This window comes from Anomaloglossus baeobatrachus, chromosome 7 (assembly GCF_048569485.1).
Source record: "Anomaloglossus baeobatrachus isolate aAnoBae1 chromosome 7, aAnoBae1.hap1, whole genome shotgun sequence".
NCBI lineage: Eukaryota > Metazoa > Chordata > Amphibia > Anura > Aromobatidae > Anomaloglossus > Anomaloglossus baeobatrachus.
Window position 1 is genome coordinate 1,961,322 of NC_134359.1, and position 14,824 is coordinate 1,976,145.

The window sequence follows — 14,824 nt, forward strand, 5'->3', positions numbered from 1 at the left end:
AAAATATGCGGCGATCATCCACCACTGTTGTCATCCGTGGACGCCAAGGCCTTTTTGAGTTCCCAAGCTCACCAGTCAATTCCTTTTTTCTCAGAATGTGCCCGACTGTTGATTTTGCTACTCCAAGCATGTCTGCTATCTCTCTGATGGATTTTTTCTTTTTTTTAGCCTCAGGATGTTCTGCTTCACCTCAATTGAGAGTTCCTTAGACCGCATGTTGTCTGGTCACAGCAACAGCTTCCAAATGCAAAACCACACACCTGTAATCAACCCCAGACCTTTTAACTACTTCATTGATTACAGGTTAACGAGGGAGACGCCTTCAGAGTTAATTGCAGCCCTTAGAGTCCCTTGTCCAATTACTTTTGGTCCCTTGAAAAAGAGGAGGCTATGCATTACAGAGCTATGATTCCTAAACCCTTTCTCCAATTTGGATGTGAAAACTCTCATATTGCAGCTGGGAGTGTGCACTTTCAGCCCATATTATATATAGAATTGTATTTCTAAACATGTTTTTGTAAACAGCTAAAATAACAAAACTTGTGTCACTGTCCAAATATTTCTGGACCTAACTGTATATATATGTGGATTGTATGTGCTGCTGAACAATGCTACAATCCTTACACTGCACATGGCCGCATCCAGAACAGAAGGGGGATGCAGCATACCCCATCATCTGTGGAGACATTGCTGGAGGGGGAATGGACTCTGTGCAGAACAGAAGGGGGATCCAGCATACCCCATCATCTGTGGAGACATTGGTGGAGGGGGTATGGACTCCGTGCAGAACAGAAGGGGGATCCAGCATACCCCATCATCTGTGGAGACATTGGTGGAGGGGGTATGGACTCCGTCCAGAACAGAAGGGGGATCCAGCATACCCCATCATCTGTGGAGACATTGGTGGAGGGGGTATGGACTCCGTGCAGAACAGAAGGGGGATCCAGCATACCCCATCATCTGTGGAGACATTGGTGGAGGGGGTATGGACTCCGTCCAGAACAGAAGGGGGATCCAGCTTACCCCATCATCTGTGGAGACATTGGTGGAGGTGGTATGGACTCCGTGCAGAACAGAAGGGGGATCCAGCTTACCCCATCATCTGTGGAGACATTGGTGGAGGTGGTATGGACTCCATGCAGAACAGAAGGGGGATCCAGCATACCCCATCATCTGTGGAGACATTGGTGGAGGGGGTATGGAATGTGTGCAGAACAGAAGGGGGATCCAGCATACCCCATCATCTATGGAGACATTGGTGGAGGTGGTATGGACTCCGTGCAGAACAGAAGGGGGATCCAGCATACCCCATCATCTGTGGAGACATTGGTGGAGGTGGTATGGACCCCGTGCAGAACAGAAGGGGGATCCAGCATACCCCATCATCTGTGGAGACATTGGTGGAGGGGGTATGGACTCCGTGCAGAACAGAAGGGGGATCCAGCATACCCCATCATCTGTGGAGACATTGGTGGAGGTGGTATGGACTCCGTGCAGAACAGAAGGGGGATCCAGCATACCCCATCATCTGTGGAGACATTGGTGGAGGGGGTATGGACTCCGTGCAGAACAGAAGGGGGATCCAGCATACCCCATCATCTGTGGAGACATTGGTGGAGGGGGTATGGACTCCGTCCAGAACAGAAGGGGGATCCAGCTTACCCCATCATCTGTCGGGACATTGGTGGAGGTGGTATGGACTCCATGCAGAACAGAAGGGGGATCCAGCTTACCCCATCATCTGTGGAGACATTGGTGGAGGTGGTATGGACTCCATGCAGAACAGAAGGGGGATCCAGCATACCCCATCATCTGTGGAGACATTGGTGGAGGGGGTATGGAATGTGTGCAGAACAGAAGGGGGATCCAGCATACCCCATCATCTATGGAGACATTGGTGGAGGTGGTATGGACTCCGTGCAGAACAGAAGGGGGATCCAGCATACCCCATCATCTGTGGAGACATTGGTGGAGGTGGTATGGACTCCGTGCAGAACAGAAGGGGGATCCAGCATACCCCATCATCTGTGGAGACATTGGTGGAGGTGGTATGGACTCTGTGCAGAACAGAAGGGGGATCCAGCATACCCCATCATCTGTGGAGACATTGGTGGAGGTGGTATGGACTCTGTGCAGAACAGAAGGGGGATCCAGCATACCCCATCATCTGTGGAGACATTGGTGGAGGTGGTATGGACTCCGTCCAGAACAGAAGGGGGATGCAGCATACCCCATCATCTGTGGAGACATTGCTGGAGGGGGAATGGACTCTGTGCAGAACAGAAGGGGGATCCAGCATACGCCATCATCTGTGGAGACATTGGTGGAGGGGGTATGGACTCCGTGCAGAAGAGAAGGGGGATCCAGCATACCCCATCATCTGTGGAGACATTGGTGGAGGGGGTATGGACTCCGTGCAGAACAGAAGGGGGATCCAGCTTACCCCATCATCTGTGGAGACATTGGTGGAGGGGGTATGGACTCCGTGCAGAACAGAAGGGGGATCCAGCATACCCCATCATCTGTGGAGACATTGGTGGAGGGGGTATGGACTCCGTGCAGAACAGAAGGGGGATCCAGCATACCCCATCATCTGTGGAGACATTGGTGGAGGGGGTATGGACTCCGTGCAGAACAGAAGGGGGATGCAGCATACCCCATCATCTGTGGAGACATTGGTGGAGGTGGTATGGACTCTGTGCAGAACAGAAGGGGGATCCAGCATACCCCATCTGTGGAGACATTGGTGGAGGGGGTATGGACTCTGTGCAGAACAGAAGGGGGATCCAGCATACCCCATCATCTGTGGAGACATGGGTGGAGGGGGTATGGACTCTGTGCAGAACAGAAGGGGGATCCAGCATACCCCATCATCTGTGGAGACATTGGTGGAGGGGGTATGGACTCTGTGCAGAACAGAAGGGGGATGCAGCATACCCCATCATCTGTGGAGGCATTGGTGGAGGGGGTATGGACTCCGTGCAGAACAGAAGGGGGATCCAGCATACCCCATCATCTGTGGAGACATTGGTGGAGGGGGTATGGACTCTGTGCAGAACAGAAGGGGGATCCAGCATACCCCATCATCTGTGGAGACATTGGTGGAGGGGGTATGGACTCTGTGCAGAACAGAAGGGGGATCCAGCATACCCCATCATCTGTGGAGACATTGGTGGAGGGGGTATGGACTCTGTGCAGAACAGAAGGGGGATCCAGCATACCCCATCATCTGTGGAGACATTGGTGGAGGGGGTATGGACTCTGTGCAGAACAGAAGGGGGATGCAGCATACCCCATCATCTGTGGAGACATTGGTGGAGGTGGTATGGACTCCGTGTAGAACAGAAGGGGGATCCAGCTTACCCCATCATCTATGGAGACATTGGTGGAGGTGGTATGGACTAGGTGCAGAACAGAAGAGGGATCCAGCATACCCCATCATCTGTGGAGACATTGGTGGAGGGGGTATGGACTCCGTGTAGAACAGAAGGGGGATCCAGCTTACCCCATCATCTATGGAGACATTGGTGGAGGTGGTATGGACTCCGTGCAGAACAGAAGGGGGATCCAGCTTACCCCATCATCTATGGAGACATTGGTGGAGGTGGTATGGACTCTCTGCAGAACAGAAGGGGGAACCAGCATACCCCATCATCTGTGGAGACATTGGTGGAGGGGGTATGGACTCCGTGCAGAACAGAAGGGGGATCCAGCATACCCCATCATCTGTGGAGACATTGGTGGAGGGGGTATGGACTCCGTGCAGAACAGAAGGGGGATGCAGCATACCCCATCATCTGTGGAGACATTGGTGGAGGGGGTATGGACTCTGTGCAGAACAGAAGGGGGATCCAGCTTACCCCATCATCTATGGAGACATTGGTGGAGGGGGTATGGACCCCGTGCAGAACAGAAGGGGGATCCAGCATACCCCATCATCTGTGGAGACATTGGTGGAGGGGGTATGGAATCTGTGCAGAACAGATGGGGGATCCAGCATACCCCATCATCTTTGGAGACATTGGTGGAGGGGGTATGGACTCCGTCCAGAACATAAGGGCGATCCAGCATACCCCATCATCTGTGGAGACATTGGTGGAGGTGGTATGGACTCCGTGCAGAACAGAAGGGGGATCCAGCATACCCCATCTGTGGAGATATTGGTGGAGGGGGTATGGACTCCGTGCAGAACAGAACTGGGATCCAGCATACCCCATCATCTGTGGAGACATTGGTGGAGGTGGTATGGACTCCGTGCAGAACAGAAGGGGGATCCAGCATACCCCATCATCTGTGGAGACATTGGTGGAGGTGGTATGGACTCTGTGCAGAACAGAAGGGGGATCCAGCATACCCCATCTGTGGAGACATTGGTGGAGGGGGTATGGACTCTGTGCAGAACAGAAGGGGGATCCAGCATACCCCATCATCTGTGGAGACATTGGTGGAGGGGGTATGGACTCCGTGCAGAACAGAAGGGGGATGTAGCATACCCCATCATCTGTGGAGACATTGGTGGAGGGGGTATGGACTCCGTGCAGAACAGAAGGGGGTTCCAGCATACCCCATCATCTGTGGAGACATTGGTGGAGGTGGTATGGACTCCGTGCAGAACAGAAGGGGGATTTAGCATACCCCATCATCTGTGGAGACATTGGTGGAGGTGGTATGGACTCTCTGCAGAACAGAAGGGGGATCCAGCATACCCCATCATCTGTGGAGACATTGGTGGAGGGGGTATGGACTCCGTGCAGAACAGAAGGGGGATTTAGCATACCCCATCATCTGTGGAGACATTGGTGGAGGTGGTATGGACTCTGTGCAGAACAGAAGGGGGATCCAGCATACCCCATCATCTGTGGAGACATTGGTGGAGGGGGTATGGACTCCGTGCAGAACAGAAGGGGGATTTAGCATACCCCATCATCTGTGGAGACATTGGTGGAGGTGGTATGGACTCTCTGCAGAACAGAAGGGGGAACCAGCATACCTCATCATCTGTGGAGACATTGGTGGAGGGGGTATGGACTCCGTGCAGAACAGAGGGGGGATTTAGCATACCCCATCATCTGTGGAGACATTGGTGGAGGTGGTATGGACTCTGTGCAGAACAGAAGGGGGATCCAGCTTACCCCATCATCTGTGGAGACATTGGTGGAGGGGGTATGGACTCCGTGCAGAACAGAAGGGGGATCCAGCATACCCCATCATCTGTGGAGACATTGGTGGAGGGGGTATGGACTCCGTGCAGAACAGAAGGGGGATCCAGCATACCCCATCATCTGTGGAGACATTGGTGGAGGGAGCATGGACTCTGTGCAGAACAGAAGGGGGATGCAGCATACCCCATCATCTGTGGAGACATTGGTGGAGGGGGTATGGACTCTGTGCAGAACAGAAGGGGGATCCAGCATACCCCATCATCTGTGGAGACATTGGTGGAGAGGGTATGGACTCTGTGCAGAACAGAAGGGGGATCCAGCATACCCCATCATCTGTGGAGACATTGGTGGAGGGGGTATGGACTCCGTGCAGAATAGAAGGGGGATGCAGCATACCCCATCATCTGTGGAGACATTGGTGGAGGGGGTATGGACTCTCTGCAGAACAGAAGGGGGATCCAGCATACCCCATCATCTGTGGAGACATTGGTGGAGGGGGTATGGACTCTGTGCAGAACAGAAGGGGGATCCAGCATACCCCATCATCTGTGGAGACATTGGTGGAGAGGGTATGGACTCTGTGCAGAACAGAAGGGGGATCCAGCATACCCCATCATCTGTGGAGACATTGGTGGAGGGGGTATGGACTCCGTGCAGAATAGAAGGGGGATGCAGCATACCCCATCATCTGTGGAGACATTGGTGGAGGGGGTATGGACTCCGTGCAGAACAGAAGGGGGATCCAGCATACCCCATCATCTGTGGAGACATTGGTGGAGGGGGTATGGACTCCGTGCAGAACAGAAGGGGGATCCAGCATACCCCATCATCTGTGGAGACATTGGTGGAGGTGGTATGGACTCCGTGCAGAACAGAAAGGGGATGCAGCATACCCCATCATCTGTGGAGACATTGGTGGAGGGGGTATGGACTCTGTGCAGAACAGAAGGGGGATCCAGCATACCCCATCATCTGTGGAGACATTGGTGGAGGTGGTATGGACTCCGTGCATAACAGAAGGGGGATGCAGCATACCCCATCATCTGTGGAGACATTGGTGGAGGGGGTATGGACTCTGTGCAGAACAGAAGGGGGATGCAGCATACCCCATCATCTGTGGAGACATTGGTGGAGGGGGTATGGACTCTGTGCAGAACAGAAGGGGGATGCAGCATACCCCATCATCTGTGGAGACATTGGTGGAGGGGGTATGGACTCCGTGCAGAACAGAAGGGGGATCCAGCATACCCCATCATCTGTGGAAACATTGGTTGGGGTGATATGGACTCCGTGCAGAATAGAAGGGGGATGCAGCATACCCCATCATCTGTGGAGATATTGGTGGAGGGGGTATGTACTCTGTGCAGAACAGAAGGGGGATCCAGCATACCCCATCATCTGTGGAGACATTGGTGGAGGGGGTATGGACTCCGTGCAGAACAGAAGGGGGATCCAGCATACCCCATCATCTGTGGAGACATTGGTGGAGGGGGAATGGACTCCGTGCAAAATAGAAGGGGGATGCAGCATACCCCATCTGTGGAGACATTGGTGGAGGGGGTATGGACTCCGTGCAGAACAGAAGGTGGATGCAGCATACCCCATCATCTGTGGAGACATTGGTGGAGGGGGTATGGACTCTGTGCAGAACAGAAGGGGGATCCAGCATACCCCATCATCTGTGGAGACATTGGTGGAGGGGGTATGGACTCCGTGCAGAACAGAAGGGGGATCCAGCATACCCCATCATCTGTGGAGACATTGGTGGAGGTGGTATGGACTCCGTGCAGAACAGAAAGGGGATGCAGCATACCCCATCATCTGTGGAGACATTGGTGGAGGGGGTATGGACTCTGTGCAGAACAGAAGGGGGATCCAGCATACCCCATCATCTGTGGAGACATTGGTGGAGGGGGTATGGACTCTATGCAGAACAGAAGGGGGATGCAGCATACCCCATCATCTGTGGAGACATTGGTGGAGGGGGTATGGACTCCGTGCATAACAGAAGGGGGATGCAGCATACCCCATCATCTGTGGAGACATTGGTGGAGGGGGTATGGACTCTGTGCAGAACAGAAGGGGGATGCAGCATACCCCATCATCTGTGGAGACATTGGTGGAGGGGGTATGGACTCTGTGCAGAACAGAAGGGGGATGCAGCATACCCCATCATCTGTGGAGACATTGGTGGAGGGGGTATGGACTCCGTGCAGAACAGAAGGGGGATCCAGCATACCCCATCATCTGTGGAAACATTGGTTGGGGTGATATGGACTCCGTGCAGAATAGAAGGGGGATGCAGCATACCCCATCATCTGTGGAGATATTGGTGGAGGGGGTATGTACTCTGTGCAGAACAGAAGGGGGATCCAGCATACCCCATCATCTGTGGAGACATTGGTGGAGGGGGTATGGACTCCGTGCAGAACAGAAGGGGGATCCAGCATACCCCATCATCTGTGGAGACATTGGTGGAGGGGGAATGGACTCCGTGCAAAATAGAAGGGGGATGCAGCATACCCCATCTGTGGAGACATTGGTGGAGGGGGTATGGACTCCGTGCAGAACAGAAGGTGGATGCAGCATACCCCATCATCTGTGGAGACATTGGTGGAGGGGGTATGGACTCTGTGCAGAACAGAAGGGGGATCCAGCATACCCCATCATCTGTGGAGACATTGGTGGAGGGGGTATGGACTCCGTGCAGAACAGAAGGGGGATCCAGCATACCCCATCATCTGTGGAGACATTGGTGGAGGGGGTATGGACTCCGTGCAGAACAGAAGGGGGATGCAGCATACCCCATCATCTGTGGAGACAGTGGTGGAGGGGGTATGGATTACATCTATAGAGGCATGGCTTTGTACATCTGAAGGCCATGAGTACGGGCTGCGCCTCATCCTCATCCTCACCCTCACCCTCATCAGGGTTATAGCCTATTCAGGAATGACCGTACAAATAAGCGAGGGGGAGGGGTGTGTCTATATGTAAAATCATCCTTAAAACCCATCCTGCGTGACAACATATGTGAGGGTACTGAGAATGTAGAGTCCCTATGGGTGGAGATAAGGGGGGGGAGAATGAATAATAAAATACTGATAGGGGTGTGTTATAAGACGCCGAATAATATGGAAGAGGTAGAGAATCTCCTCATAAAGCAAATTGATAAAGCAGCGAGTCTCGGAGAGGTAATTATTATGGGGGACTTTAACTATCCTGATATAAATTGGGGAACAGAAACTTCCAGTTCCAGCAAAGGAAATAGATTTTTGATAACAATGAAAGATAATTACCTTTCACAAATGGTACAGGACCCCACAAGAGGGGGAGCACTACTAGACCTTGTACTAACCAATAGGCCAGACCGCATATCAAATATACAAGTTGGGGGTTACTTGGGGAATAGTGATCACAAAATAATAAGTTTTCATGTATTCTTTAGTAAGATGTCTAGTAGAGGGGCTACAAGGACACTAAACTTCAGGAAAGCAAATTTTAAACGGTTGAGAGATGATCTTAGTGCAATAAACTGGGATGATGTACTAAGTAATAAAAGTACACAAAGCAAATGGGAGACTTTTATGAGCATCCTGAATAGGGCTTGTGCAGAAAATATACCCTATGGGAACAAACATGCTAGAAATAGGAGGAAACCCCTATGTTTGAATAGAGCTGTAAGGGAAGCAATAAAAGAAAAACAGAAAGCCTTAAAAGAATTAAAGAGGGTAGGTAGTGATGAGGCATTATATAATTATAGAAAATTAAATAAAATATGTAAAAAGCAAATTAAGTTAGCTAAGTTTGAGACAGAGAGACTCATTGCGAGAAAAAGTAAAAATAATCCTAAAATATTCTTCAACTACATAAACAGTAAAAAACTGAAAAGCGATAGTGTTGACCCCCTTAAAAATAGTCTTGGTGAAATGGTGGAAGGGGATGAGGGTAAAGCCAACCTGCTGAATGACTTTTTTTCTACGGTTTTTATACAAGAAAATGCCATGGCAGATGACATGACCAGTGATACCATAAATTCACCCTTGAATATTACCTGCTTAACCCAGCAGGAAGTGCGCCGCCGCCTCGAAATCACTAAGGTTGACAAATCTCCGGGCCCGGATGGCTACACCCCAGAGTACTACAGGAATTGAGTTCTGTGATAGATAGACCATTATTTTTAATCTTCTCAGATTCCTTAATAACAGGGTCGGTACCGCAGGACTGGCGCATAGCAAATGTGGTGCCAATATTCAAAAAGGGGACAAAAACTGAGCCGGGAAATTATAGGCCGGTAAGTTTAACCTCTACGGTTGGTAAAATCCTTGAGGGTTTCTTGAGAGATGCTATACTGGAGTATCTCAAGAAAAATAACCTTATGACAGAGCATCAACATGGGTTTATGAGGGATCGATCCTGTCAAACTGATCAGCTTCTATGAAGAGGTAAGTTCAAGCCTGGAGCAGGGAAATGCAGTGGATGTTGTGTATATGGACTTTTCAAAAGCTTTTGATACGGTGCCACACAAAAGGTTGGTACATAAAATGAGAATAATGGGGATAGGGGAAAATATGTGTAACTGGGTTAAAAACTGGCTCAGTGATAGGAAACAAAGGGTGGTTATTAATGGTACGTACTCGGACTGGGTCTCAGTTCATAGTGGGGTACCACAGGGGTCAGTATTGGGCCCGCTTCTTTTCAACATATTTATAAATGACCTTGTTGGGGGCATGCGGAGTAGAATTTCAATATTTGCAGATGATACTAAACTCTGCAGGGTAATCAATACAGAGGAGGATAATTTTATATTACAGGGAGATTTATGTAAATTGGAGGATTGGGCTGAGAAGTGGCAATTGAAGTTTAATGTAGATAAATGTAAGGTCATGCACTTGGGTAGAGGAAATAACATTTATGATTATGTACTTAATTGTAGAACACTGGGTAAAACAGACACAGAAAAAGACTTGGGTGTATGGGTGGATGGTAAACTTCACTTTAGTGGCCAGTGTCAGGCAGCTGCTGCCAGGGCTAATAAAATAATGGGATGTATTAAAAGAGGTAGAAGTGTTCATGAAAAAAATATAGTTCTACCTCTGTACAAGTCCCTAGTGCGACCGCACTTATATACTGTGTACAATTCTGGTCACCGATATATAAGAAGGACATAGCTGAACTGGAGAGGGTGCAGAGAAGAGCCACCAAGATTATTAGAGGAATGGGTGGGCTGCAATACCAAGACAGGAAAAACGAAGGCTTAGGGGGGATCTAATCACAATGTAGAAATATATGAGGGGACAGTACAGAGACCTTTCCAAAGATCTCTCTACACCTAGGCCTGCGACTGGAACACGGGGGCATCCGCTACGTCTTGAGGAAAGAAGGTTTAATCATAATCACAGACGAGGATTCTTTACTGTACGAGCAGTGAGACTATGGAACTCTCTGCCATATGATGTTGTAATGAGTGATTCACTACTAACATTAAGCAGAGCCTGGACGCCTTTCCTGAAAAATGGAATATTACCAGTTATGTATATTAGATTTTATGACAGGGTATTGATCCAGGGAACTAGTCTGATTGCCGGATGTGGACGAAGGAAGGACATTTTTTCCCCATTGGAACTTGTTTGCCACATTGGGGGTTTTTTGCCTTCCTCTGGATCAACAGGTTAGGCTACGGGGTGAACTAGATGGACTTAGAGTCTCCCTTCAACCTTAAAAAACTATGAAACTATGAAACTATCCGTGTGGTGTTTGGTTTATGCCCATACGGTTTAACCCTGTAGAGTTTTCCTATAGGTAGTTGTGAACCTCACTGATCTGACATCTTCTGCCTTCACGCGGGACTAGTGAGTTCTTCATAGTCTGGCACATTGCATTCTGGGTGGATAAACCCTGTACGGGGATTCTGCTGATTATCTCTTAGCGTAGGTGTATCTCGTACACGAGGCTTACATGATGGTGGGATTACTGGGTAGATGGTTTCCAAGGTCAGCCCCTACCCCCCGGTGTACTTAGTTATAGGGTTAAATAGGGCAAGAGAAGGGAGAGCCACCATGGTTGGGGGGAGCCAAGATAACAGTAGGGTCCCCTCCGCCGGGAGTCAGGACCGCTGCGGCAGGGAGAGATACTGACCCTTTATATACTGACCATTTAAGGTCCTCGGGTTGGTGCACCTTTGTAGTATTCTGTGCCATTTTTTGTTTGGGTTTTTTTTCTAAATAAAGTGAAAGTTACATTTTAATACTTTGGGTAGAGAATCTTTGTACGTGTTTGATGGCCCCGGTGGCAGTATCTAGCAAGGTAATAATTTCAGCCCCTATATATACCCTCTGCTCCCAGTAGAGGGGGCAGGTATTCACTCTCATTTGGATGCTTGGCCTGGAGGTGAATGGAGCTGTTTGCGCTCTCTGCAGTTGCGTGTGGAGGCTGCGCTTTTGGTGCTGACTGCAGCAGTCTGTTGGTGGCTTTCCCCCAGTTTTTCTTCCGTCCCTTGTGTGTTGTTTTAGTGCAGCATTGGGGCTAGCCTCCCTTACCTGTCTACTCACTTATTGATTCAAGTGGCAGTATACTTATTATTGACTATAGTCATTTGTAAGAAACTGGTATCTATGTTATTACACTGCAGGCTGTGGGTCTATTACTTCATGCTCTTGAATCACGTATGAGTGTTGTGCCATTTTAGTATTAACTCACTTATAAATTAGGGTGCATTAAGGGTAAGCCGACGTGGAATGGGGGCGCCCAAAACATTTATGGCGTCATACCCTCCGTTGGTAGGTAGGAGTGAGATAGGGACCCCATAGAGAGTGTCTCTCCCTCTTCCCTGCCCCTATAGTGTTTTGAATAACTGTGGAAAAAAAGGCGCAAAATAGGGTCTTACCCGGTATGACACGTGGGGGCAAGTGTGGGTTAGTACACTCACCTGAAGGGGTTGTGCAAGTCACAACCCCTATGAAGGCACGTAGTAATATAGTGTTTTGATACTTCAGTTTAACCTAGGGTGCATCAAGGGTTAGTTGACGCTGAATGGGGGCGCTCAAAATAAATTACGGCGCTATATATATTTGTATATTACCCCGTGGACAAGTAAGGAGCAGGATCTCCTATAGACAATATAGGGATCCCATCTAGGAAGCTCCCATCTCCCTTGTATGCCCCATTTTATATTGATCATTGAGGTTTCTCTATATGGCTGTCACTAGCCAGGACTATTGCAGGGTCACTCAGGGCTTCAGGTTCCTGCTCGGTGACAGGTGAGGAACCTGTATAGTGACTGCGAGCAGTGCAGGCTAGAGCAGCAGGTAAGTGCAGGAGGGGTCCATCTTCCTCTCACTAGCACTAGGGCCCACTGTTATCGGAAGAGTCATAAAAAACTAACCAGAAACAGCCATTAGCCAACAAAGGTCAAACAGCAATTCACTCGAAGGATGCAGCTGCCCCCTATGATAAAGGTGGGGGCAGGACGGGTGCAGAATACCCATGAGGCAAGTGTCTGTGAATTATTTTGAATGAAGTGTAGGGACTCGGAAGCGTGAGGACCGTTGACGTCGGGCTATGAAATTTCGTATTTTGGCCAATATGTGGACCAACACCTCACGTTAATATCTTTCTTTTATCATTGCACAATTTTCTGCAGGATGCAGCCAGGCCCCTTTTTGGGGTGTCTGCACTTATATAGTGCTGGGCTATACCTGATATAGTAGTATGGGCGTCATCAATAGGCTGTGAGCCAGACACTGTGCATCGCGCATGCCTGTGTGACTGGTGCCTTATGCAAACCTCTTCTGTGTGTATGTGTAATATCAGCAACCATCCTGTCCATGATATGGTAGGCTGAGTTGTTGTCTCACCAGTAGTCTGGACCTGTGTTGCCCCCACCTTTATCATAGGGGGCCAGCTGCATCCTGCAAATGCATTTGCTGATTGACCATTGTTGGCTAATGGCTGTTTTTGGTGAGTTTTTTTATTTAACTTCTTTTGAATTTATGTCCTTTTCTGTGAATTAGTGCAGCGGTTAGGCTAGCGTCCCTTACCTGTCCACTCACTAGTCAGGACTATTGTAGGCTCACTCAGGGCTTGAGGTTCCTGCTCGGTGACAGGTGAGGAACCTGTACAGGGACTGGCTAGGAGTGCAGGGTGGAGATGCCAGTTAGTGAAGGAGGTGTCCATCTCCCCTCTCACCAGCGATAGGGCGCACCGTTGTTAGTGTACCCAGTGTACCCCTTGTGTTGTGTCGTGCCTCACATTTTCCTGTCACATCCATGACAAGTTCTCTGACCAGGTGGGTTCTGTCCAGGGAGATACTGTCCCTGTGGGTTCTCAACAACCAGGATCTTAACATGTGTATTCCGATCATAGAGGTTCTGACCAGACAGGTTCTTCCACCACGGTGCTCCGACTAGGTGGATTCTCATTAGGGAGGTTAGGAAGGTTTCTGGATCTGCTGGCTCGTTCCTCTTCTAAGGATGAGTTTTAAATACAAATACTTTTGTTCCTTTGTAGATGAAATGACGAATTCTCCGGAGAAGATTCTCACCCTGGATGACCTCTTCAGGAGAGACTTTACAACCCACAATCCTGAGCCATGCTGGCTTAACGGTAGGTGAGCAGCAGATCCCCCAGGGGGGTGATCACGTTATGGTGTGTGAGTGATGGAGGGTAACACGCCGGATTCTCAGATCGTCAGGTGATTGAGTGCCATACTCCTGGAAGGAGAGTCTGAGTGGCGGCATGGGGTGGTAAATCGGAGAACACTGTACCTGAATGTGTAAATGTGATAGGCAGATGAGGAGCGAATGCAGCAAAGTAAGGGTGCAAAGTAAGGGTGCAAAGTAAGGGTGCAAAGTAAGGGTGCAAAGTAAGGGTGCAAAGTAAGGGTGCAAAGTAAGGGTGCAAAGTAAGGATGCAAAGTAAGGATGCAAAGTAAGGATGCTCTCAGGAGTGGACAAGTTACTAGTTTTATTTACCGATTAATAAAATACTAGTTGATTGAACAAAAAAGAAATGTAAATGGCATTATAAGGGGGGTGCAAGGTTCGGCCACCCCAGACCTGTAAATCCCCAATGTGTAAAATGTAGTCACGTGCTATAGACAGTTTAATATAATGGTGTAATGTGTTCATGCGGCCATTAGGTGGCGGTGTAAAACTGCTTACCTAGTACTCTCGGGCTAGGGAGAGTTAATGGGGGAGGAGTTTAGTTAGGAAGACAGGAAGTGACAGGAGAGTCCCTGAGGGAGAGGAACAAGCTACACCTGTGAGAGGTGTGAGGAGAAGACCCCATTAATAATAATTTGGCTCACCCTCAGGGTCGAATCCCGGTGCCGGACATGTGGGACCCTCGGGTGGAGAGGTCTCTTTTAACTACGTCCCAAAGTGGGGGTGAAGTCTGTGCAGCCATAATGGTGGCCGGTCCCTGGCGTATACCCAACAAGCCCCATCAGTCGACAGAAGGTCAGTGGGCTCTTAGGAGAAGAGTAGGCCCTTACAAAACCAGGCAGAGGAGATTTGTTACAGAGGGCCCCGTCATAGCTTCCAGCTAAATCCCTGTGGGTGGGACGAGGGGGGACTTTTTGATTCTGGCGTGTACAATGAAGCTGAGGGAGAGGACGAGGGGCTCGAGAGCTCTACCGGAAGCCCGAGTGCCAGGGAAGCGGTTGG

The 14,824-nt window shown here is 49.7% G+C and overlaps 1 protein-coding gene across 1 annotated transcript in view; it reads left to right on the forward strand.

The window, feature by feature from the left end:
* The window catches only part of DPP10 (dipeptidyl peptidase like 10), a 425,891-nt gene that overhangs the window by 69,257 nt on the left and 341,810 nt on the right, over nucleotides 1-14,824 (forward strand). Inside the window, exon 3 of the mRNA XM_075318715.1 lies at nucleotides 13,668-13,763. Within this exon, the coding sequence (XP_075174830.1) occupies nucleotides 13,668-13,763 (96 nt within the window). The remainder of the gene's footprint in view (nucleotides 1-13,667; nucleotides 13,764-14,824) is intronic.